Source organism: Protomyctophum parallelum (assembly GCF_964188405.1).
Source record: "Protomyctophum parallelum genome assembly, chromosome: 5".
In the NCBI taxonomy this organism is placed as follows: Eukaryota; Metazoa; Chordata; class Actinopteri; order Myctophiformes; family Myctophidae; genus Protomyctophum; species Protomyctophum parallelum.
The window spans coordinates 41,591,546-41,615,501 of record NC_139702.1 but is presented as its reverse complement, the minus strand read 5'-3'; the positions used below and the strand labels follow the sequence as shown (position 1 = coordinate 41,615,501).

General features: G+C 41.4%; 2 protein-coding genes across 4 annotated transcripts in view; both read right to left on the bottom strand.

Annotated features, from left to right (window-relative positions):
* The window catches only part of septin3 (septin 3), a 178,817-nt gene extending 174,321 nt beyond the window's left edge, over positions 1 to 4,496 (bottom strand). Inside the window, exons 1-2 of one of the 3 annotated variants that reach the window (XR_014569220.1) lie at positions 4,039 to 4,496; positions 1,945 to 3,893 (exon numbers count right to left, since the gene is read on the bottom strand). Coding sequence is in view for 2 of the 3 variants with exons in the window: in XM_083764856.1 (XP_083620982.1) it covers positions 1,945 to 3,514 (1,570 nt within the window). In the remaining variant the exon portion in view is untranslated. Of the gene's footprint in view, positions 1 to 1,355; positions 1,512 to 1,944; positions 3,894 to 4,038 lie in introns of those variants that run through there. The other 2 variants (XM_083764856.1, XM_083764857.1) reach the window with 2 other exon arrangements.
* A 6,116-nt stretch (positions 4,497 to 10,612) lies between these two features.
* On the bottom strand, positions 10,613 to 23,698 carry serhl (serine hydrolase like). The gene is made up of 24 exons (XM_083764486.1): positions 23,445 to 23,698; positions 22,238 to 22,381; positions 21,344 to 21,457; positions 20,980 to 21,021; positions 20,264 to 20,283; positions 20,066 to 20,140; positions 19,664 to 19,770; positions 19,471 to 19,550; positions 19,277 to 19,311; positions 19,057 to 19,133; positions 18,853 to 18,940; positions 18,157 to 18,284; positions 16,435 to 16,499; positions 14,159 to 14,302; positions 13,868 to 13,981; positions 13,582 to 13,623; positions 13,447 to 13,466; positions 13,266 to 13,340; positions 12,586 to 12,695; positions 12,414 to 12,493; positions 12,248 to 12,282; positions 12,045 to 12,121; positions 11,567 to 11,654; positions 10,613 to 11,165 (listed from the first exon to the last, which is right to left on the bottom strand). Exons 1-24 carry the CDS (start codon positions 23,503 to 23,505, stop codon positions 11,052 to 11,054), a joined length of 1,935 nt encoding a protein of 644 aa, XP_083620612.1. The 5' UTR covers positions 23,506 to 23,698; the 3' UTR covers positions 10,613 to 11,051.
* Between the last annotated feature and the right edge of the window lie 258 nt (positions 23,699 to 23,956).

Sequence of the window (23,956 nt, the reverse complement as noted above, 5' to 3'; positions counted from 1 at the left end):
ACGCGCGCGCACACACACACACACACACACACACACACACACACACACACACACACGCGCGCACACACACACACACACACACACACACACACACACACACACACACACACACACAGTTAGTTGCACCCAAGGAGCATAGCCTGGCCCTACATGATAAATCGCCAGATTTACAGAACTAAACCTCTATTGTAATAGACAAAACTGTTGCCATTTCTGAATTCTCAACCATTCCATTCTCTGATTTCTCTGCAGGGCTGAATGAATCCCAGCAGGCAGATCACTCAGCGCCCTTGATTAGATAATAGCTGGCCATCCTGTGCTGTGGCCATGGGGCACTGATGATGAGAAGCTTGTTTCCCAAAGGGTGTCAAGTTAAAATAAGCCTTTACTCCTGCATGCCTAGGTCGCCATACTGACTACAGCATGCGAGTCAGAAAGAAAACCTATGTTCAACATCTATATGCGTCACACACCAGCTAATTAAACCCCCGAACCTATCAAGACGACCCCATTGTCTCTCTCCATCCATCCATGCCGTTATAAACTAGACATCGTTAGCTAGCAGGCTAGCGCGCTATACGCGGCCGTACACACTGCAGTGAGTGAGGAGGATGTTGAACGCACTAACGGAGCCGCCCGACTTACCAATGAATTTAACTAGCAATTGCCTCGGAGCAGAAACGCGTTGTTCGGGGCTCGCTGATATGTCGTAATAATGTAGGATGATAGCGACGGACGTCCGCACGGTGAGGTAATAATAAGATGTGTAGACACACGGGGGTCATGTGATGATGATGCTGTCTCTGGTACCTCTTCTTCTCTCTCTCTCTCTCTCCCACTGATCCAGTCGGAGAGAACCCCCCTTTTCCGTTACCAAGGCGACAAGAGGAGAGGGTCCAGCCGGCGGGGGGATGCAGCGCGCATGCTCAGTCAGTGTGACTTGCTCAAAGGGACATGGTGGCATCTTGGCAATATAGCTTCTATATTATGGATTATTTTAGGAAACGTTTGCGATTTAAATCATGGTTTGCCTGGAAATTCACTAAACTAAACGTATAGCTAGATCATAAAGGATTTTATTTTAATATATATATATTTCTTTTACAAAAGTATCTGTCCAGTGCAAGTCCAAAATGTAGCCTATAGGTCACATTTCTCTATTTCTTAGTCCTATATGTCTTTACTTTATTCTACAATTAATTTATTTAACTATTATGCTGATTTAAGAATTTATTTACTATAGGCTACACTAGGCGTGTGAAACAAGACATGAGGTTCAGTGAATAAAAGCAACGCTTAATAATTTATATATAGGCTTAGTTCAAAAAGCGAAGCAACCGAACAACAGCACTCACATGTTAGCTCCTTATTGTAGTTTCTCCTGTGTTCTTCTCTCGCTTTCTTCGGTGCATGTTTCCTTTGTATTTGTGTTTCTCTGCGGAGCGCCGTTTTTTGTCCCATACACGTCCCTCTTACCCATACTGTACCAACGCATGTTGTTTTATCTCTTTTCAGCATGTCTGTTACTGTTCTGATAAGGAGCTACAGTCTGTGATCAGGCCCCCCTAGCTCTCCGAGTACCTCTCTTTCACACATATGACTTTCCCTGCAGAGTAAATGAGTAAAAACAAAAATATAATAAAAAAAGAGAGAGGAAATTACCCCCAACACGTAGGCAGCCTATATGTTTTCATTTCAAGTGTTAGTGGTCACTGGGAGATAGTGCATGGCAGCAGATCTACAACAAGGTCACAATGTGGCCCTGCATGATCACAACCCGTTGTGAGCTTGTAGACTTCACAAGCTAAATAGACACTCCACATTGTAGAGTCTACAATGTGGAGTGTCTATTTTTGCTGCATGACACCATCACACAACAAAGTAAAATAGAGCTTGAGTGTTTTTTTAGTTTTTTGTTTTTTTTGCAAGTATTCTTGTACTCACCCATCGACACATACACTGATGATCCAGGGTGATACATGGTGACATAATATGGATCCTCCGGGTCCTCTGCGATGTACACCCTGCCTGGCAAAGGATGATGTGGTGTCTTTGATGGAAAGGTAACTGTACTTGTCATCACCTCGTTCACGTTCTGGCAGTCTATGACCTTTGGTTGGAACGGCAATTCAAAGACCCCCTTTGAACCGGTGCCAGCTCCTGTTGTGTTGAACGAGTTGTTGTGCCCCACCGTGGATGGTGGCCAGCTTACGGTGCATTTTTCTAAGGAATATTCTCTTTGTGGCTTTGTGGATCCCTTGTTGTGGTCAGGTGGTGCTGCAGGCAGAGCCATTTGATTCAGTTCCAGGTCACCGGGATTCACACCTTTGAGGTTTGTGTTTTGCGCAGATTGCTCGTAATCAAACGGGTGTTTCTTTGGTACACTGCAAAGTTTTGAAACTTTTCCATTTATTGATGTGTCAGGAGGAGCAGATGCCCGTGTCTGTGAAGCCTCCTGCATTCGATGCTCCACAAGGCCCGGTTTACATTTATTCAATCTAGGTAACCCATACCGAGGAGCTTCAGGTTTGTGATCGCTGTTTTTCGACCGGCTGCCGTAATCCAATGAATTGCAATCTGAATGGCTGACTGCAATCTGGGGGTCGATCTGTGAATTGTGACACTGAGCTCTAGACCAGAATGTAGGTTTCTGGTGGACACCGATGGCCTTAGCGTTTCTTGAGGTGCCAGTCTGTTGAAAATGTTGGGAAGAGGATTCTGTTGGCATGGTATTTGCGAACCCTTCCACCTGACATGCCTCATGGTGATCGCTCTTTGAGAATGTTGATGCCCTACTTCTCTCAGAGTATAAGTCATAATTCCTTCTCCTGGTTTCTGTAGAGGGTGGAAGATTTGACTGGCTCGAAAGTCCTGTGGAAGGGTATACCTTAGGGTCTGTGGATAGATTTGTACTTCTGTTTGTCTGCATGTCAGTACAAGACTGGTGATCGGATACACTTGCGGGTTGGAGCTGAGTGTAATACTTAGGAAAATAGTCTGCAGTCGTTTTTGAGAATCTACGGTTCGACTGAACTGCCAGTTCGTCACTCACTGACTTGGTTTCTCTCTGAGCATGCGTGACTGTAATCCCACCAGACACACAATTACTTTGTCTACCTGTCACTCCATCGGACAGAATTCCACTACTTTGTCGCTCTTTGACATTTAATTTGGCTTTAGACATTGTGCCAGTGTCTCCTTTTCCAACAGGAGGCATTGGTATTGCAGAATTCCCAGTTTTCCTTAAACCAAGCTTGTCTTGTAACACACTGGAAGTCTGATACATATCTCTATTCAGTATATCCTTGGACGATCTTCTCATGTCATGACGAGTAAAGTCCAGTAAAATATTTTGATCGAGAACGTCACACTTTGATTCCTTGGAGAACCACGGGATACCAGACTCGGGCTGAGACTTGGAATCAGAGATAGGAATTGATTTAGCCCTTCTTTCCTGGGCTACAGGAGAGCTCCGTTTTGCTCCCTGGCTATCAAAAGGCAGCATCTGGGACATGGCTGTTGGAGATGGACTTAATCTTGGTGTGGGGACTCTCAGAGCTGGCGATATACTTGTCTTATGCTGTAACAATGGAGATGAGACATTTGACTGTGATACAGGAAGATTTAGATAATTGCCTGGCTTTAGTTTCTGAGTGGGGAGAGAGGGAGAGGAATTTGGCTTTGGGGCAATTGGAATAAAGGAGTTGTTGGTCTTTGTGGAGAGAGATGGAGAGACAGGGTATGGTTTAGGCTTGCTCCGGGGGAGAGTTGCTGCTCTCTCTCCATCGTTTATCAGCTGCCGGTAACGCTCACTTACAGATGCCTGGCCTGGTGTCTTGATTGAAACACATACAGTAGGTCCAGAAGGACGAATTGGAGCAAAAGATCTGGAGCTAAAAGGGAAATGAAGTAAATTGAGCAATATATAATAATATAATAATTATTATATATACTCACTCTCTCACTCACTCACTCACGCACACGCACACACACACACACACACACACACACACACACACACGACATTGTTGAACTTACCTCTCAGCAGCTAACTGCTTTGAATTGTTTTTCTCAAAAACAAGTCCTTGACAATCAAAGGATGGTATTTGAATGACTTTCTTTTTGATGACAGGAGAAGAGAGGGAGTTGGGAAATGGCAAAGGGACGGTTAAATGTTTCTTGGGTTGTGGTGAGGAGTCGGACACAGATACTTGAGGAATCAGAGGTGTAAGATGGTCAGAAACACTCATTGTGTTTTAGTAAGGAAGAAAGTCACCGGAAGGCTGGTGATTAAATTGAGGGAGAGAAAACATGAAGGGAAATCAAATGGTTAGTTGCCAATAACCTTTTATTTTCTTCACGTGTCCACAACCTGGCACATTACGGCAGTTAACATACTTGGAGTGTATGTTAAGTGGTGAACTGATGACCAAAATAAAACATTGAAAAGTGAAAGTGAAGTTAATTCTAATGGATTATAGATTTGTTTTTAAAATGTTCACAACTTAAATTCTAGATCATTTTAAAATAATGAAAATAGTCAATCTACAAGGCGTTGTGAGCTTGTAGATATGCCATCTTCTCCATTTTAGACAGATGTTTGAAAACAGTTTGAATTTATCACATGCCAAAAATAGGAACGGTAGGTTAAAAGTGGTAAAACATAATAATAATAATATGAAAATGTGGCAAAATGAGTACTGACCTGTGATTCCCTGCTCTTTCTCTAGACTGGACCACTGGCCAACTAACCTCACGTCACCAGACTTTCCACCTCGGAGGAAACTGGCAAACTGAGTGAGAGAAGGACAAAGAGCAAGGCACACAGGACCCTGGAACAGTTGGAGCTAGTGGGTACAGAAGCTACATTCTCTCCATTCCTGTGCACTATGGCAGCACTGTTTCACTCACCCACTCGCTGCTTTTGTTATCTTATCTTCATGGGAATCTCTGTCTGTAAACATTCATCACATGAACCCTAGTGTCCCTGTTATGGTCGTGGCATAATAAGCAAACATTGGGTGAGAAATAGCAGACGTATACAAGCTCAAAACGTGTCGTGACAGACCGCTGGGGGAACCCCGGCTAAGGAATTAAAGGGTTTAAGTATTGTTAAATATGCAGATAAATTCTAATGCTTCTATGTGAAATATTTGGTTTTGGTCTGGAATAAGGTGCAGAGAAAGCAATTAAGAAAACGGCAAACTTTTATTCATTTTTATATACAGTATTTTATATGAATATGAAAACAGATTGGTCATTAAGAGTATGATATACTGTATATGCAATTTTCTCACACAACTATCCAGTAAAAACAGTAACAAGAACAAAAAACATACTCGACCGCAGATGCTCGGTTGCTGTTGTAGTATGACGGTTGCCCCAGGGCCCCCTCCAACGAGCTAGCATTGCAGCTGTCATTTCATTGTGCTCACTCACACACACTATAAACGTAAACAGCACAGCGAATGTAAAGTGATTGTCGAGTTACAAAACATCAGTAAAAATTGGACGGCATGAAATCAAATGTGTGTGCATGTAACAAAATTACGACACATTTCTAATGCATGACATCTCCTCCGTGCACCTCACGTGTTCTTTTGCGTACTGTACATTTTCCTCCATCTAGCCGTTGGTTTCATTCAAATTCTTTAAAATACTGGTCTGTAATTCTGTCAGAGAATGTACTGTACCCTTACGAGTCCATTGTGTGCATTCTCACAGTTAAATTAACAATTCAAATTTTACAGTGTAGATTGGCATCCTCAAAAAAAGGTTCCATTTGTATACTGTCCCAGAGTTACAGACCCGTAAGTGTCCATTTGTGCCACTGGTCGAGTCTCTTCATTAATCTCTATCATAAACACCAATGAGGCAAGTCAAATGAAAGTTATGATGGAAGGAGAAGGACAGAACTCCAGTCAGTCAAAATCAGTCACATCAAAACAGTCTTTCCTCTCTCTCTCAAGGTGCTGGCTTCTTCCATCTATCCCACACAGGTGTCTTGGCAACAGAGCCAACCAGATGGCCTGTTATGCACTCCTCATCCTAGTGGTCATATGATGAGGGCATTGCTATCATCATCTGTGCAGTTCACACTGGCCACCAGTGGATGGTGCCGAAACGCCTTGTTGCTCCATTTCGGGGTGTCCTGGTGCCCAGGCTCGAGGAAGTAGAGGCAAGCTCCAAATCCTGTCAGCACCAGAACAGACACCAGCAAATAGAGGGGGACAAACCAGTCCAAGAACAACCACGACATGCTGTCGTAAAAAAAGAAAAGAAAAGAACAGAGGAAAGCAGTGTAGTTAGAAGGTTGGAAAAGCTGGTTGATAAAAAAAGGACCCCCAGAATAAAAAAATATATTGTTCCAGAGACCCCCCCCCCCCCCCCCCCAGAAGGAAATATTTATTTATTATTTAAAAACGTTTGCTGTGAAAGAATATAGACCGGTATTCAAAGATTTGCGCCACGTACATTATCGCGATTTTTCTAAAATAGCAGATCTACAAGCTCGTAGTGCAGCACTCTGTGCCGTGCAATGAGTTTGTAGATCTGCAATTTTTCAATAGCTAAAGTATAACATATAATGCTGAAAACACCAAAAGGGGTTCCCGTCCAGAATGGATTACGGGGAAAGTGAGAAAAAGAAGAAAGGGATAAAGGATGAGAGTATGTTGGTGGGCGGCTGAGATTTTGAATGGAGTAAACTTAGAATTGTTCAAGGCCATTTAAGTCTTGTTCACACTCACTACCAAGTGAGATGAGACTTATACTGGCACTGCTGTATCACAATGTCACATTATCTCAACAATATACGGTATATTCATATGGCATTGATTGTATTAAATCTTTACTCAAAACAATGCAAATGATTTGTTTTTATATATTCTTTTCATTTTTTACATTGTGCCAATTGATTTCATGTGAGGAGGATCTATACTCTTTGAAATATACCATTTTACAATATGCATATTAGTCATGCTACAAACAGCATATATGTAGCGAGTATATATGTAATGTATACCTGTATTGGTAGCGGTTCAGCTGGTCCCTAGATGTGGTTAATCTTACCTAATAAAAGGAGTAGCAGGGGCTTCAATAATTAGAGACCAATTCCAGGCTGTGGCGCTGTCCTGCTGCTGCTGACTGTTGCACAGAGATGGTCAAATCACAGGTGCTCTATCTCAGAAGGCAGTAGTAAGAGACTCGAGCTGCATGCGGGTTCATCATCCAGAGCTCGCTTCTGACGTTCAGAGGAGGGGGTGGGGGTTGCTATGGAAACATCCCTGCTGATGGGAGAGAGAGGGAGGGAAACTTATATAACTATTATCTTTTTTGGGTGGGGGGGGGCTAGCGAGGGCAAGCCCTTCAGATGCCTCTGGATGCTTGCTAGCTGCCTTGCTGCGTAAAATCAATTCCACCCCATTTAACACGGAGGCCATCACACGGTTTATGACATTGAGAGAGGGGGGACAAGTGAGAAGTGCCTCTCACAGCAACTTTCCGTACAGCTGCAACATTTTATGGGGTAACTCCCATCAGTAAAATAATGTATTTTATCTCAGTTTCCAAGACAAGGGCTGCATGCAGTTAAAACCAGAAGAATTTTTTTTTGTATATCATTAAACAAAAAAGCACCTGAATTGAATCTAGAATTTCTACCAAAAGAAAACACTTCTTTGGCTGTTAGGATTTACCTCTCAGCTGTCACTTCACAATCTTGATGTCATCTTTGATATCAAGCTTAGTTTAGACAAATTATGTTCCGTTCTAGCCTGGCTCCAGCCCTGAATAATTCAGACTGAGGTTCAGGCTAGGTTTGTTCTCCAGTCTTCAACTTTCCAAAATTATATACAGTATTTCTGGGCAGCAATCTGGAAGCCGTGAAGGTGAAGGTAAAGGTTTTTGAGGAGTGCTCGCATTTACTTTGCAGACTTCTAAGTGGAACACATTACTGCAATGTTCTCGTCACTTAGCTTTTAAAGTGTATTCAGGGCAGTACCTTTTGAAGTTGAACACAGATACTCTGTGAGGGCTTGACTGGCCATTCCACAGACTAGACCATATATGTCAAACTCAAGGCCCGGGGGCCAAATCAGGCCCGTGAATGAATTATCTTTGGCCCGCAGGATGATATTGAATTAGTATTAGAACTGGCCCTCTGGTAATATTGTAATAATACTACAAGTCCCACAATGCACTACGAGTGCATTGTCACGTATCGAGGGCCCGCAAGCGCAAGCATGCGTCTTCTCTCCACTATTGATCAGCAGTGAAAGTATATCACTTGTGGTCAACTTTCAGCTACCCCTCTACACAAAAATGGCCCGTGTGTTGAAACACAGTCCGGCCCTCGACTTGTACCAATTTCTTTATTTTGGCCCACTGTGTATTTGAGTTTGACATCCCTGGACTAGACTGAAGACTAAACCACTTCGTTCAACCCTAGCATCCCTATATTTGTAGCCATGGTTCATGACTCTCGTATTCATACGAGAGTCATGAAGTAACTGCATCCTGTTTTTGGCGCTCGCTGCATTTACAAGATTTCAAATATAAAGTACTCACAATTTGTCCCACGGGTGTTAGTTAGTAGCAGCTCCAGCGATTAGAATTTCTGCATCCCGTGTTGTTTAATAAAAAGCATTTTTATCCGAGGTGTTATTTTGCCATTGGCTTTCAACTACGCGCCCCTATCGGTCGGGAGGAGGGTGGCACTCGGTGTGTTCGATATAGGTAGGCTGACCGCCCTGCCAATACAGACTAATAGGCGAGTGCGCTCCCGGTGTGCAACTGTGGATTTCCCAAACGAAACTCGTTTGAAAAAAGTAGCCGGGGCGCTCGGACAAAAATGCTTTTATTATTTACACCGGGGTTATAGTATTAAAGGTATATTCAGTGATTTCACTCAAAAAACCTTAGGTTTCGTTTTTGGCTGTGGGACCCAGGCTTTCGTCCAATCAGGATATTGAGTCAAAAACTAAACCTAAGTTTTTGACCCCCAGGGGTTAACTGGGGACAGGGAGGAACTCCTTATATGGCCAGCACACTATAGTAGGGAGGATTATCACAACAAAACAAAAAAATAAGTGATATTTGAATTAAGTGAAATCACTGAATATACCTTTAAAAGGATAGAGACTAAACTGGCGCGAAGCTCCGCCCCCTCCGCTATTCATGTCAGTGGAAGTTGCTCAGTGGCGTTTTGAAGCACCCGGAAGGCTGCCGGAAGTACCGTCTATTCCCGCATTTTTTCGCTGATTCAGCATTTGGACACCAAATTTTGGTGTCCAAATCAAGGACTGTCTAAAGAGGACAGGACGTGAAGACCGTAAGGGTGCCGCCATGTTGCTCACATGGTGCTCCATGGAAGGAAAGAAACATGCTCAGTTGAGACCAAGGAAGCTGAAGGAGGAAGTGATGGCTGCATAAAGCCCATTGCGCATGTTTCTTTCCTTCCATGGAGCAACATGTGAGCAACATGGCGGCGCCCTTACGGTCTTCGCGTCCCGTCCTCTTTAGACAGTCCTTGGTCCAAATGCGGAAGTGTAGCTGGGCTTTAACATTGAGCGCTCGGTTGCACGGGGTTTCCTCGTCAAGAATCCACGGGTCCGCCTGCAGTCCTTCCTCTTACCACTAGGGCCCAGCGCTTCAACATTGGAGTGCCTAGCTGGCCCCTTGGGTTATATACACACAGTTGATAGGCACTTCCGGTCTGGGTTACTTCACAATAAAAGGTTTCATATAATATAATAAAGATCACATTCCAACAATATTCTAGAAATAACAAAAAATCACACCCGTGTGAAGTAAGTGGTGGGGGTCCCCGGGGGGGAGGGGGGTTCCAGACCCATAGGAACGCACCCAGGCTGCCGGCCCGATTCCGGCGAGCCGCCCCGCATCCGAAACGGTTGAGAAATGGCAGTTACCGTGTGGGGGTCCCTCTACTGTACCCTCTACAGTACTGTACTGTACTGTACTGTACTGTACTGTACTGTACTGTACTGTCACACCTGAAATCACCATATATACAGTTAATATGTGCGTGTGTGTTTGTGTGTGTGTGTTAGGTTGCGCACAGGTGGTGAAAAACAACCATGCTGTTTTCGTGCTCATACCTACCTACCTACCCAGCCAGGCAGGCAGGCACCCACACACATACTCACTTAAGGAAGTGGTTTGCACCACTTAAAAAATAGCCAGTCTACAAGCTCACAGGAGTGAAGAGCCAATCGTATCCCTGTGGATAATCTCATCCCCATTAAAAACTACAATTCCAAGATGTTCTCCTTGTTATTTTCCAAGAGGCCACTTACACATTATCAACTTTAGTGAATTGGTATTTTTTGTAATACTGTAATACTAACTCATATACAACACCAGTGAGCAGAATGACTAAACCCGTGAAACAACCCTTTCTTTTAGGTCAGTGAGAACACCACAAGTTCCTTCCTGGTTTCAGCCACATCCCTTTATAGCACCTGTCAATTAACAAAACAGACAGTTTCGCACAAATGGTCTATCGAGCATCAGCCTCTAATCTGACAGGATGTTGACATAAACTCTCCTATCAAACTGGCCCATAAGGCATTTTTTTTAAATGGAGCGGAAATTCAAAATGAAAATTATTTTATCTCTTCTCAGTAGAAAGCAAATAAGAATAAACCTACTTCACAAGACATGTTGAATAAGACATGAGTTAGCAATTTCTGGTTTTACACAAACAAGATTCCGTGTCAGCGGGGAAATCAACTACAGACAGACGGAGAGGGCGTGAATGTATGAATCTCCTTGTGGAGATTTAAAACCTCATACAGTATTTACTGTATGAGTCAGTCTCTACTGTCACTGTTCATTGACTTCCATTGTTGTTGCTGTCCCTCACACCCCCGGAGTGTGTCCCTGGCAGTTCTCTCAACAGTCAAATGGTCACAGATCAGATACTATATGTATTATCAGATCTAGAACGTGAACAAAATAGAAATTTGATTTGGGCCTTGTATGCTTGTAATGTGAACAAGTGTGTTGGTATAGTCTGTCTGTGTGTCCTCTCAAAGGGGTGCCTGTGAAGGGACTTTCTGCAGGAATTCAGAAATGAAGGGGGCAACACATTCAGGCCTGTTCAGGTGGATGTGATGATCGCCATGTACCGTCATTACAGAGTCCTGAGAGAGGGAAGAAAGAAAGAGAGAAGGGGGTCGGTAGACTGAACCTGTGATAGGAGTTTCAGTTTGAATGTATTTCAGCAAATAGCTGGTGTGAGAAACAGTATAAATAGAAGCATTTACTACAGTACAGCTGCATTCGACCAGTGCCATATACTGTAGGTAGGTCACTGACGCAGTTTAGAGGTGTAGATATTTTTGCTGCCTGTGCTGTTGAGCCTTATGGGACTAATTTTGCTTACCTAGCATCTATGAAGTAATCGGTTTACAATGTATAAGTAAGTAATAAGTAAGCAAACATTTTTTAAGGAAGCAAACGAACGCACACACACGTGCACACACACACTTTCATCTTACTTGCACTGCGAGTACCATGTAGTTTAGACAAATTGCATACTCACATTCCGATTCCTAAAGCACTGGAGTAGTTCTGAGGAAAATTTCCTTTGATCTGGCTCACTGAATATTCTGTTGAAGCCTTTGTCTGCACTGGAAAGTCAAAGATATTTGGAACAACTCTAAATATGACGATCGGTACAATGATGATATTGTAGCATAATAAGCATATTATGCTACAAAACAGTATTGGTTAGCAGAGGCAGTGCTAACAGGAAAAACAAAACAGCAGAAAAATGTTCTTCGCATTAGATTCTTAGCCATAGTGGAGTGTAGTACTTTGTATTTTTATTAGCCACATTATTCATGTTGTATTTGTCTGTATCGTTTGAGATTTTAAATTGTAATAAAAGGCATTGCAAATTGCAAACAGTTATGACAAGAGACTAGTAGTAATGCTAGCCACGTGGCTCTACCCCGTAAGTAGGCTACTGTAAATGTATACAGAATCTAAATGATCATCCAAGGCATGGAATATCTTACAGAATGACTAGAATTCTGGCTTTTATCTTTGACTGCATCTCCAGACTTTGTTCCATACTGATGCGTACAATATTTTTCTGAAAGAAAAGAATGAAAACAAGAAAGTAAAACATGCATCCGTTACATAACCTGCTGACAGAATATTAAGTACTTTTGGAGTAAGTAATTGGAGGACAACAGAGATTCTTTCAACAATGACTTACAGAATTGACAAGTAAGTCTCGGGAGAATACGACACCTGTGAAATAAACCACATTTAATGAGTATACTTTAAGTATGTACTTTTTTATATTGTTCGTTTGTTCTTTAGGCTGGAGCACTGAGATCAGCAACAACAGACAAGAAAGAAAAACAGGGGGGAAAAATTACCTCCTTCAACTTGACAGAGGCCTCGCTCTAACAGGATGCGTGCAGACAGTTCTGAGAGAGCTGGGTTTGCTGCCATTATCCTGAAAGAAATTAAATACTTTCTTCAACAAGTTGCTATTAGTCAGTCATTTAAAACTGTTTGAAATAGTCAATCACGACGATTGTACTTTACCTCTCTAATGCCTTCTCATAAGTGTAAACCCTCCCCTTCATCTCTTCTTTCTTTTTTTCAAGCTGCATCATCTCTTCTATTCCTTTTCTCATCACTTGGGGAAATTCTTTCTACAGGTTACAAGACAATTTTTTTTATCATAATTTATCATAGTAGTGGAGGGAATAAGGAATTACCAGACAATCTCATATACATGTTAGGGGAAACATGTCTTAACATGTTCTATTAAGATTTTGATTATTTTTTCTGTGGCTTGCAAAACTATGCAAAAATGTACAACAAATTTTGTGAAAGTACAGAATGGGGCATATGTAGCCCTGGCCATCCCTATTGTCACACTTTGAAATCTTCTGGAAGAACATTGAACAGTCAAACAACTTTGACCGTCATACATTAACATACAAAAATGTATATGTTTATTAGCATAAATATAATGAATTGACATACATAAAATACAAGCATTCCGATCAATTTGTCCAGAGCTGTAACTTTAATTACATATCTCATTCAAACCCTGAATGGTCAAATTAATTGTTTCCAAGGGTAAGATACACACAAAACAATCTGGTTCTTCATTGGTTCTTTGGGATAGTTGAGGTGCTATATCACAATCTGGGTTAGGGTTTATTGTGAAAGGTACAATAAATGTCATATAATCTGGTGTGGAAACTGTTCCGTACCGGATCTGTAGGCAAGAATCCATAGCAGTCCAGTAGTATGAGCTCATCCACCATGTCAGGATACAGAGCACTGAACTGAGGAAGACACAAAATGGACCGTATGATAATGCAACATGAAAACATAATACAAAGAAAGTTCTCTCTGTACAATGCATTGATGTAGATTAACAGCATACATTACCATTCCAGCTATGTCACCACCTGTAACAAAACATTAAAATAAATACATTAAAATGCTAATATTTGTGCCCACAAAAAAAAAGCATTAAACACTTTTGATTCATCGACGCTTCAAAAACCAAGTGTTGTCACTCACCCATACTATGTCCTATCATAGAAAACCTGGTCCAATTGAGACCTGTGAATGTCACGCACGCGCGCCGCACACACACACACACACACACACACACACACACACACACACACACACACACACACACACACACACACACACACACACACACACACACACACACACACACACACACACAGTCACACACAGAACTATGGCTATAGGTTCAGCTTGGCAAAACTTCCCAGAGAGCTGAGAGATGATATATGAAGGATAATCATTTACTAAAAAACATGCATAATTGACACACCATCAACGACTCGCCGTACATCAGCCACATATGCAGGAAGGGAGTACAGAGCTCCAGGAGGACGATGGGATGATTTACCATGACCTGACAAGTCCACTGCTACGTATCTATGCTCTGTATGCACACACAGGAGAAAACATTAGATTATATAGTATAAGTAAACAAATAATAGTTAGACAATAGTTTACTTTTTTACCTCTTTATTCAATTCCACTTCTTGAATGTAAAATAACAGCAAAAGGGACAGAGAAAACATAATTATTCAGAGGACTTGCTAAAATGCTAAATTACCTTCCGGCAGGAGGGGAATGAGAGTGTTGAATGAGCCACAGTTGTCAGCCCAGCCATGCAGGCATAGCACAGGACGGCCACTGTCAGGACCCCAGACCTTGCCTCTTATCTCTCCCCATGGCACTGGCGTAATGAACTCTGAAACTGACCAAATTATACAATCTATCATAAGTTTACAGGTCATCAACAACTGACACACAAAACACAGTAGTAATAGGCCAATAATAATAATATTAACTAGAAAAAGTGCCCTTCTGGGCACAGGTCTCCACCAGGTTATCCACAGATACACTTTTCGGCCAGTTATAGCGCCACCTTGAGGTTGAGTTGAAATTGTTCATGTGGCATTTTGTCCTCGGCCTAGTGGGAATGTGGGTGCACAATTTCACGGAAATCACGCGATGTGTTCATGATTTGCAGCATTTTGTTTGAAACTGAGCACTCCTGTGAACTTTGGAAGCCAATCTTAACCAATCAGGATGGAGTGTGAGAAATCTGAAAGACCGGTTTGGTTGAATGGCTCTAGAGAGACTGTGTACCAATTTGCGTGATGTTTGGACAAAATCTGTAGGTGTGCTGTGCAAAAACTTGTTTTGCACAAAGCGGCCTCCTGGTGGCGCTATAACAGGCCGTTCTGGAAGGTTTGGGGCAGAGGTTCATCGTTGGCATCCAGGGAGTGTGTGTGGAAAATTTGTCATCGAGCGGGTTAACGGTGGCCGAGATGAGCTGCTCACGGACGGACGGACACACACACACACACACACACACACACACACACACACACACACACACACACGGACGGACGGACGGACGGAGTGCAAAACATACTCTCTCCCCATGCCTTCGGCCTGGTGGAGACAATAATCCTCGATGGCCAGAGGCATCATTTCCCCAGGTTGTCTGTGCCTTGTGAATGCGCTATCTCAGGAACACCTTGAGGGAATTTTATGACACTTTATGACACCTTGTCCACTTGGGCACAAGGATGAACTGATTACAAGTAGGTGGTCATGGTCACCGTGACCCCTTTTCCACCGGTTGGGAACCGGTTCAGTTCAGAACCCGTTTTTAGTCCATGAGACCTCCAAAATGGGAACGTTGAGTGGGCAAAACCGTCTATATTAAATTGTTTATAGGATGAAGATAAGTAAATTAATATATGATAACCCTTCCACAGTAGTAGCCTTTTCTTTTTTCTTTTGCATATTTTCCTATATAATGCATAATTTGCATATTTTAATTTTTAATATTTGTAATACAATACATCATTGTCTTTGTAATCACAGTTTCATGGTGATAACAATTTAATATACAGTAGGTTTTGCACGCTCAATTCATAATTAACGTTCCAATTTTGGAGCTCTGGCTCATGGACTAAGAACCAAAAAGAACTGAACCGGTTCCCAACGGTGGAAAAGGGGCCTGTGTGTGACCTCATCTGCCCCAACATCATGGATGCCATTATGTCAGGAATGCATTGAGGGAAATCCATGACATTTGGCACAAATGTCCAGTCCACTTGGACTCAAGGATGAACTTAGTAGTAGGTGGTGGTCAAATATCAAAGGTCAGGGTAATTGTGACATAACATTAAAGTAAAATCTGCACACTGGTTCTTTTGCTACTTAAATATTCAACGTTTCAATCTATTATCCATTATTTATAATGTTGATCTGCCGTTTGCCAATCACCTGGAGATCACCTGGAGATCTCAACTGTGCATGACATCACACTACATTCATTAAAGTCCTGCATGTCTTCGTTCACTACATTATGGATTCAGGGGGTGTAAATGGAAACTGGTTGGCACATAACCGTAATGTCTTATTAGTTTATTATGACATATATGTATGAGCTCATCCTAAGCATGCCAATACAGCCAGAATCATAATAAACTAGAAAAAGTGCCCTTCTGGGCACGAGTCTCTCCACCAGGAGGATAGGAGTGTGTGTGTGTGTGTGTGTGTGTGTGTGTGTGTGTGTGTGTGTGTGTGTGTGTGTTGTTTGGCAAAATGTTTAGGAGTAGTAGTCTCAGAGAGAGACTCGCTGTAAGCACTAGACCAGGGCTAATACATTCCATGAACAATTGAACATACGGTAGCCATCGCTTCTTGACTTGACAGACACTATAGTAATGATGAGTGATGACGACCACATTAACATTGTTCACTGACAGACAGACACAGAAGTGAACTCAACGACGGCGGGATTCATTCAACAGGGCGCTCCCAATATTAATAAGCTCCGGGGTTGTGGATCGGTGGAGAAATAAATACCTGCTTGTTTCACAGTTGTTGATGTCGCCATGTGTCTGGCAGCTTTCAGAGTTGTTTGCATTATCCTGAGTCAGTGCAAGAAAGAAACGCGATGGACCCGATTCCCGAAGGAACTACTGCCAGCATAAACAAAAATAATTTAAACGTTCATATACGTCACTCACTGGAAGTCCCTGTGGACTGTGACCTCCATTGCTCCTCCTTGCCATAAACCACCGCGACCTGATTGGCACATCTACTACATTTATGCGTCTGTAGATGCTCAGATGTTTTACTCTACTTTGAACAAAGTTAAAGATAAAGCCTATTTTTAGCAAAACAAGTTGAAGTGGTGTAAAGTAACTATAGGATACATTTTGAGGTATTTGTACTTTAAATTAGTATTTCCAATTTCCAATACTTTTACTTCTACTCCACTGACCACATCATCTCAGATCAAAATATTTTACTTTTACTCCACTACATTTGAAAACTTTACTTTTATTATTACATAGCCCTATCACAATGTGTCGAGAATAGATGCAACACACATTGTGATCTACTGTGATCTGCTATTTTCAAATGATTATTTGAAAACTTGTGAAATGGGACATTCTGCATGATTACTTTCTACTTCTGGTACTTTAAGTACATTTTACCAATACTTTTGTACTTTCTTTTACTCAAGTACATTTTGAATTCCATGATTTTTAACAGAGTATTTCTAAATTGCAGTATTGATACTTTTACTTAAGTCAAAAATGGGAGTAGTTTTTACACCACCGATCAAAACACATTTCACACTGATCCACTCAGCCGAGTAAGGCTTATGGGGAATAAGTCCATCTCATTTATAAAAACGTGCGTCTCACTATTTCGTTCCATTTCACATTGCAGCCTCAGATCATTTGTCTGCCCACTCCCAGCTCCTCCTGTGATTGCCCTTCTCCAATCTCTCTCTCTCTCTTACTTGACCTTATCCATCTCTGTTCACACTTCACAGAGCAGAGAGCACCCACATAATGCACCCAGAGATTGTTCCCCAAGTCTGAAGGTATCTCTCTGGTTTACCTGGCATTATGTTACAGTAAATACTTAAGTTACAATAATGAACAGGTGCACAAACAATAACAACACTTCTTGCGAATGCCAAAAAACAGCTGGTTTATTACAGTTAGAGCTCACTTGAGCATGTATGAAGTCTAGCATAAATACAAAGGTTCAAGATTTTTCACATTACCTTTACCATTACCTTCTCTTCGGAGAACTAATGTAATGATCTCACATGAGCTAAAATCAGTGCTTAAAATGTAATTTTAATTAAGTAGTAGATTTGTAGGAGCACAGCACCCTGGTGGCAGTACTTGGCTGACCACACAACCACAACATCCTGGGTTCGACTATTGGCTCGACCTGTGATGTACAGTATATGGTATCTCCTCTGTCCCCACCTAGTAGCTCTTCATGTTATCTGAATGAAAGCAAAGATTCCACAAAAAGAGGCAAGGAGACACTGTCAAGTGGATGTATGTGTTAGAGAGGTAGTTGGTCAAATACATGTTGAAGTGTTTGTTTGTGTGTGTGTGTGTGTGTGTGTGTGTGTGTGTGTGTGTGTGTGTGTGTGTGTGTGTGTGTGTGTGTGTGTGTGTGTGTGTGTGCGTGTGTGTGTGTGTGTGTGTGTGTGTGTGTGCGTGTGTGTGTGTGTGTGTGTGTGTGTGTGTGTGTGTGTGTGTGTGTTATAACTTGGCTAAAGTGGTGTCTCTTGCAGAACTGTGTGACTGTAACAGGAGGAACTCGGAGACGAAGGGGGCGACACATTCAGGTCTATTTAGGTGGATGTGATGATCGCCTTGCACTGTTATCACAGTATCCTGAGAGAGAGAGAGAGAGAGAGAGAGAGAGAGGTGATAAATACCATAACTGGCATTTTCCTTGAGAAAACTAAAAGTAAATCAGACAAAAGTTTTTCCATTAACTAATAGGGGTAGAAGAGCAACATATAGAACCTCTCAATAGTCGTTGAGAGGTTAAGTATATTCCTTCGAGCCACCGATTTGGACTAAGTGCCAATTAGTCCCAATAAAAGTGATTTAGAAACACAGACCAGGCTTTCCTCCGACATGGAAAGTCTGGTGACGGGGTGGGGTTAAGTCAAAATATTTAGTACTGCCATTGTGATGTCGAGGTTGCTTAGTTAGCTGTCATCTACTGTATGTCATAGTCTGTCTACAATGCAAAACCAAACACCTTACCGTGATTCAAAAATACCATACAGTACACACAACTAAACTAAAACTAGTAAAGGTGTACTGTACACAGTATTTGAAATATCTCAGAGGAGGAATGAGGCATAATGTGTTGGCGTACGTACATAATAAAGACACATACAGATTCTCACAAGTTCTCATGCTGACATAATGACTCCAGGATCGTACTCACATTCCGTTCCCTATAACGCTGGAGCAGTGTTGAGAGGTATTTCTTTTGCTCCCCTTCAGCAAATAGTTTCTCAAAGCCGTCATCAGCTCTAAAGACACATTAAGAGATTGTGAATACACCTAGCATGGTATAAATTGGTATGATATGATTCTGCGTATGATAAATGATGTAGTATGTCATAGTAAAAGGGGAGGAGTGTCTTACAGAATGACTAAAAATGGTGCTTGTAGCTGTGATTGCATCTCCAGACTCTGTTCCAGGCTAACACGTACAACGTTTTTCTGAAAACATTAAGAAACATGAAATATACGGAATACATTTAATATGTATGTGTGTGTCACTTGCATAGCATGAACTGAAAACATAGCATGAACAACATTATAAATTAACAAGGAAGACCAGTAGTGGTTTAATAGTTACTTACTAGATTGATTCGAAAATCTCGTGTGAATACAACTCCTACAAATGAAAATCATGTTAAATCCAACAACACAACAGAACAGGGGAAAAACTACGAAACTGAGATCACTGTACTTAGTAGCGTATGCTCTCTGGGCTGTAAAAATAAAAAAGTAAAAAAACACTAAAGGCAAAGAAACTGGCGTACAAACACCACACCTCCTTCAACTTGAGAGATGCCTCGTTCTAGAAGGATGTGCACCGACTGTTCAGAGAGAGCTGGTTGTGCAGCAAATAACCTGAAATAAATCCAATACACAAATGCATTTTGCACTTAACCAATGCTATGAAACACAAGATGATTCATTAATGCCAGACAGACCAATTGTCAATGAACAAAATGGTACTATACCTCTCAACCGCCTTCTCATAAGTGTAGACCTTCTCTTTCTTCTCTTGCTGTTTTTCAAATGTGATCATTTGGTCCATTCCTTGTTTCATTACTTTGGTCAATTCTTTCTAGAAGTAAAGAGAAATAATCAAAGTGCTGTGGCTTGAAGAGGCAGAGATGCCCCTATACAACCTCATACAAATACAATAATATTATATGTGCCACTGAAGCAATGTGTATTTTACATGTAGTAAAATACAGAACATACAGCATTCTTTCAAAACCACTTCTTGACAATTATTTACCATGACATTGACTTTGCAAAGATGCCAGAATCTAGATATATCATATCAGAATTTAATATTTGACTTCATATACATGTATTACAATCTCACTGTGAAAGTAAATTAAATGCTGCAGTACTGTCTCTGTTGGTAAGAATCCATACGAGTCCAAAAGTACAACTGCATCCACCATCTCAGGATATAATGCACTGATCTGTGTAACAACACAAAATGGACCATAATGTCATAGAAAACACAGGTAATTTTACGCTTTGTACATTGTTTTAGTGTGATTATTAGATTAAGCAAGCAAAGCTGATGTAACAATGCTAATTACCATTCCAGCGATGTTACCACCTATAAAGATAAATGATATAATTATTAATTAATTAACAAAATGCTAATACGGTCATTGATCTTTCTGATGTTGTAGTTAGCCACATCAATCCTATAGCATCCCCCAATTCTGCGGGCATGTCATAATAGACGAACATTCAGAGAATACATTCAAATAATAGACCCCACCTGGTCAATGATGTATACAAGTGGTTAAAGATGGAGTGCCGTGATTTTTGTATTTGTATTTTTTCTGTTTTGTGTCTATGGAGTTAACTCTAATAGATATTAGCTCTAATAGAATAAGACCCCAAGGTGTGGTTAAATTATTCAAAAATGTCTTCCCTGTGTATTTTTGGTTTCTTCCTGAAAGCCTTTGAGTCAAAAGGCCCAATTGAAAATACACCATACAAGCTCATAGCACGAGCTTGTAGATCTGCTATTTTTAATCGTGAAAATATGGCGCAAGTTTTTGAATATATATTCTTTCAGAGTGAGCGTTTTTAACTTTGCTTCTGGGAGGTCCCTGGAACAACATATTTTCAGAAGGGGGTCATTGGCCAAATACATATAATTTCTGGGGTCCTTTACATGAAATATTGAGCACCAGTGATATAGAAACATAGGTATTTCAGAAAACTGTCATGATTTAGGAGACATTTTCTAAATTTCAACGTCAGGCCTAAATGGGTTAAAATACATAAATCTGACACTCACCCATGCTGTGTCCTATAATGGTGAATCTTGTCCACTGCAGTGCTACAAAAAAGAGAGAGAAAGGAAAGGTTCTGGGCTGGGGCCATGATACACAAATCATATTGTTTCACGTTCCAGTCTGAGTGAGATGCTCTACGTCAGTGGTTCCCAAACCACTGACCCAAAAGAGAGATTGCCCAGCCGGGACCCAAACTAGTGAAAATAGCAGATCTACAAGCTCACAATGTAGCGGTTTTGTAGCTTGTAGACCGGCTATTGTCCCGACCGACCCAGTGTTGGTATTGGGGGAACCGTACAGTGTACTGCTCCACTTTGAACTGAACGTCAGGGCCAAAAACATGTAGTTCTTGAATTCATCACACACCTTCAATGACTCGTCGCACATCAGCTAAATATGCAGGAAAGGAATAGAAGACCCCTGGAGGGCGATGGGACGACTGCCCATGACCTGGCAGGTCCACTGCTACATATCTATACTCTGTACGCACGGAAAGATAAAGAGACACGGGGTCAGGGGTCATCAATATCTCCGTACACCAGTAGTTTTCAACCAGTGGTCCGGGGACCACCAGTGGTCCTTGACGGGGTTCAACTTCCAGGTGGTCCCCAGATAATTGATGGAGCCAAATGGACCCTTATAGATCTTTAACTGGACCAATTTGGTTTAATTTTACGCTACTAATCTGCATTACTTAATTTACAAGACGTCTACACACAATTGGAGAATGTAGAAGAATTGTTATTTTGATTAACATTTGCCTGTTATCTCTCCTAATGGTAACAATGATCAAATGTGTCCATGGCTGGCAAAACTTGGCCTTGTCATCTGCAAATTTCACATTTTCTTTTTGTAATGTTCTTCTTTGGTCAATAACATATTCTTCAGAATATGTATGACACTTACACTATGGCACATGGAGTCCAACTAGTAATACTGTTTCTAGTAATAATGTTTTATTTGCAATGACCCCCTTACGGGTCCAGATGGTTCCATTTGTACACTCTCAGAGTTACAGACCTATTATCATGGTCATTCAGGGCTAGCTATTTTGTACGTCTGTGGAAAAAATTGAATTTTCACAATTTTCACAACCCAGCATGGTGATGACCCGCTTGCACAGGGTTTAGAGACGTACAATAAAATGCAGTATACTTTGTTTCATCACTTATAAATCACAACTATTATTAATTGAAATGATTAATTACTAGTACATTCATTAAATACAATAAATAGATAAAATATCCCGTTTTAAATGACCTTTTGGCAGAAGGGGAATAAGGGTGTTGAATGTGCCACAGTTGTCAGCCCAACCATGCAGGCACAGCACAGGATGACCGTGGTCAGGACCCCAAACCTTGCCTTTCATCTCTCCCCAAGGCACTGGCATAATGAAATCTGAAACTGGACAGAAACACGCATCCTTAAAAGTACAGGTTAAAACAGTGTTTCCCAAACTTCTTCATGTCAAGGACCCCCAAAATGACACTCATTAGCCCGCGGACCCCCCATTTGAAAATATATGCCAGGGACCCCAACCATAACCTCAAGCACGGAGCAGCGCAGGATTAAGGTTGGCGAGCAAGTTAACGCATGTTCGCCAACCTTAATCCGGTCGCCAACCTTAACCATAGAGAGTAATAAAAAGATAGAGACTGAACCAGTGTGCTATGATTAAAGTACAGTATACTTATCTATTTCTTACCACCATAGTAGACCTAACTGTTGTTAATTAATAATTATGTATTGTTATTGCTGCTATATAGACTCTATATAGCAGTGGTTCCCAAAAGTTTTCATGTCAAGGACAAGGACCCCCAAATTGACACTAATTAGCCCAGAGTCAGACCCCCATTTGAAAAGATAATTCCAGGGACCCCCATAAGAAAAGTTTTTTCGGCTCTAGCAGTGATTCTCAACCCGTTTAATTTCAAGGACCCCTAGTTTGATATGCAACAGGCTACGGACCCCCATTTAATGGCATTCCTATATCAGGGACCCCCAATTTATATTGTAAAATCAATGTTAATTTAACTCTGAGAGTGTACAAATGGAACCATTAGTTACAGACCCATAAGGATCCATTTGGTTCCAAACTATTATTTAGCTGGGGGCCCCCTGGAACTGCCTCAAGGACCCCTGGGGGTCCCCGGACCCCACTTTGGGAACCACTGCTATATATCAGAAAAAACAACAATAACAATCTCTATAGAGGAAACCGAAACCAAAAGCATTGTTACTATATCATAATAGTATGAGATGTATTAAATAAAACAAATATTGAAGTTGTATCTATAGCTGTCACCTGTCACAACAAATGCAGTCCCCTTTCATTCCCACTTGGCCACTTATTTTCTGCAGCCTTCATGGTCATAACAGTAGTAATAAATGCATAGTAATAACAATCAATGTGAGAGGAAGAGAGAGGATGGGACTCTGGGAGACAGAACAAATGGGGGAGAAATACCTGCTTGTTTCATACAAGTTGATGTTACGAGGTTTCGTACGCCTTTCAACGTGTGCATCATTCTTCTGGAAGATATTTCAGCTCCTTAAAAGCTGCACTATTTCATAAAATAGCCTACAATCAATGTCGATATTGTGAAATGATGTGTGAACAAATCCGAACAAAGGACAATGAAAACCGCGACAACCTATGTTGACATATATGTTGACATATAAAAGCGAGGTTCGAACTCGGCTAACCTTTGTTTAGAGATGAAGATTGTCAACTTTTCGTTTTCCGGGTGTTAGAAAACCACGTGCTTCAACCTTTGGACTGTCATTTGCCGGTTGCTGATCCGGTATTGGTTTACAACGGATACGGATACGGTACAGTAGGCGGGCTCTAGACGGCTCAAGGACATAGGGCTAGGCTCTCGGATCAATGCATTGAGAAACAAAAACGAGGCACTAATAAGGCAGTGGTGGAAAGAGTACTCATATTTTGTATTTGAGTAAAAGTATCAATACTGCAAT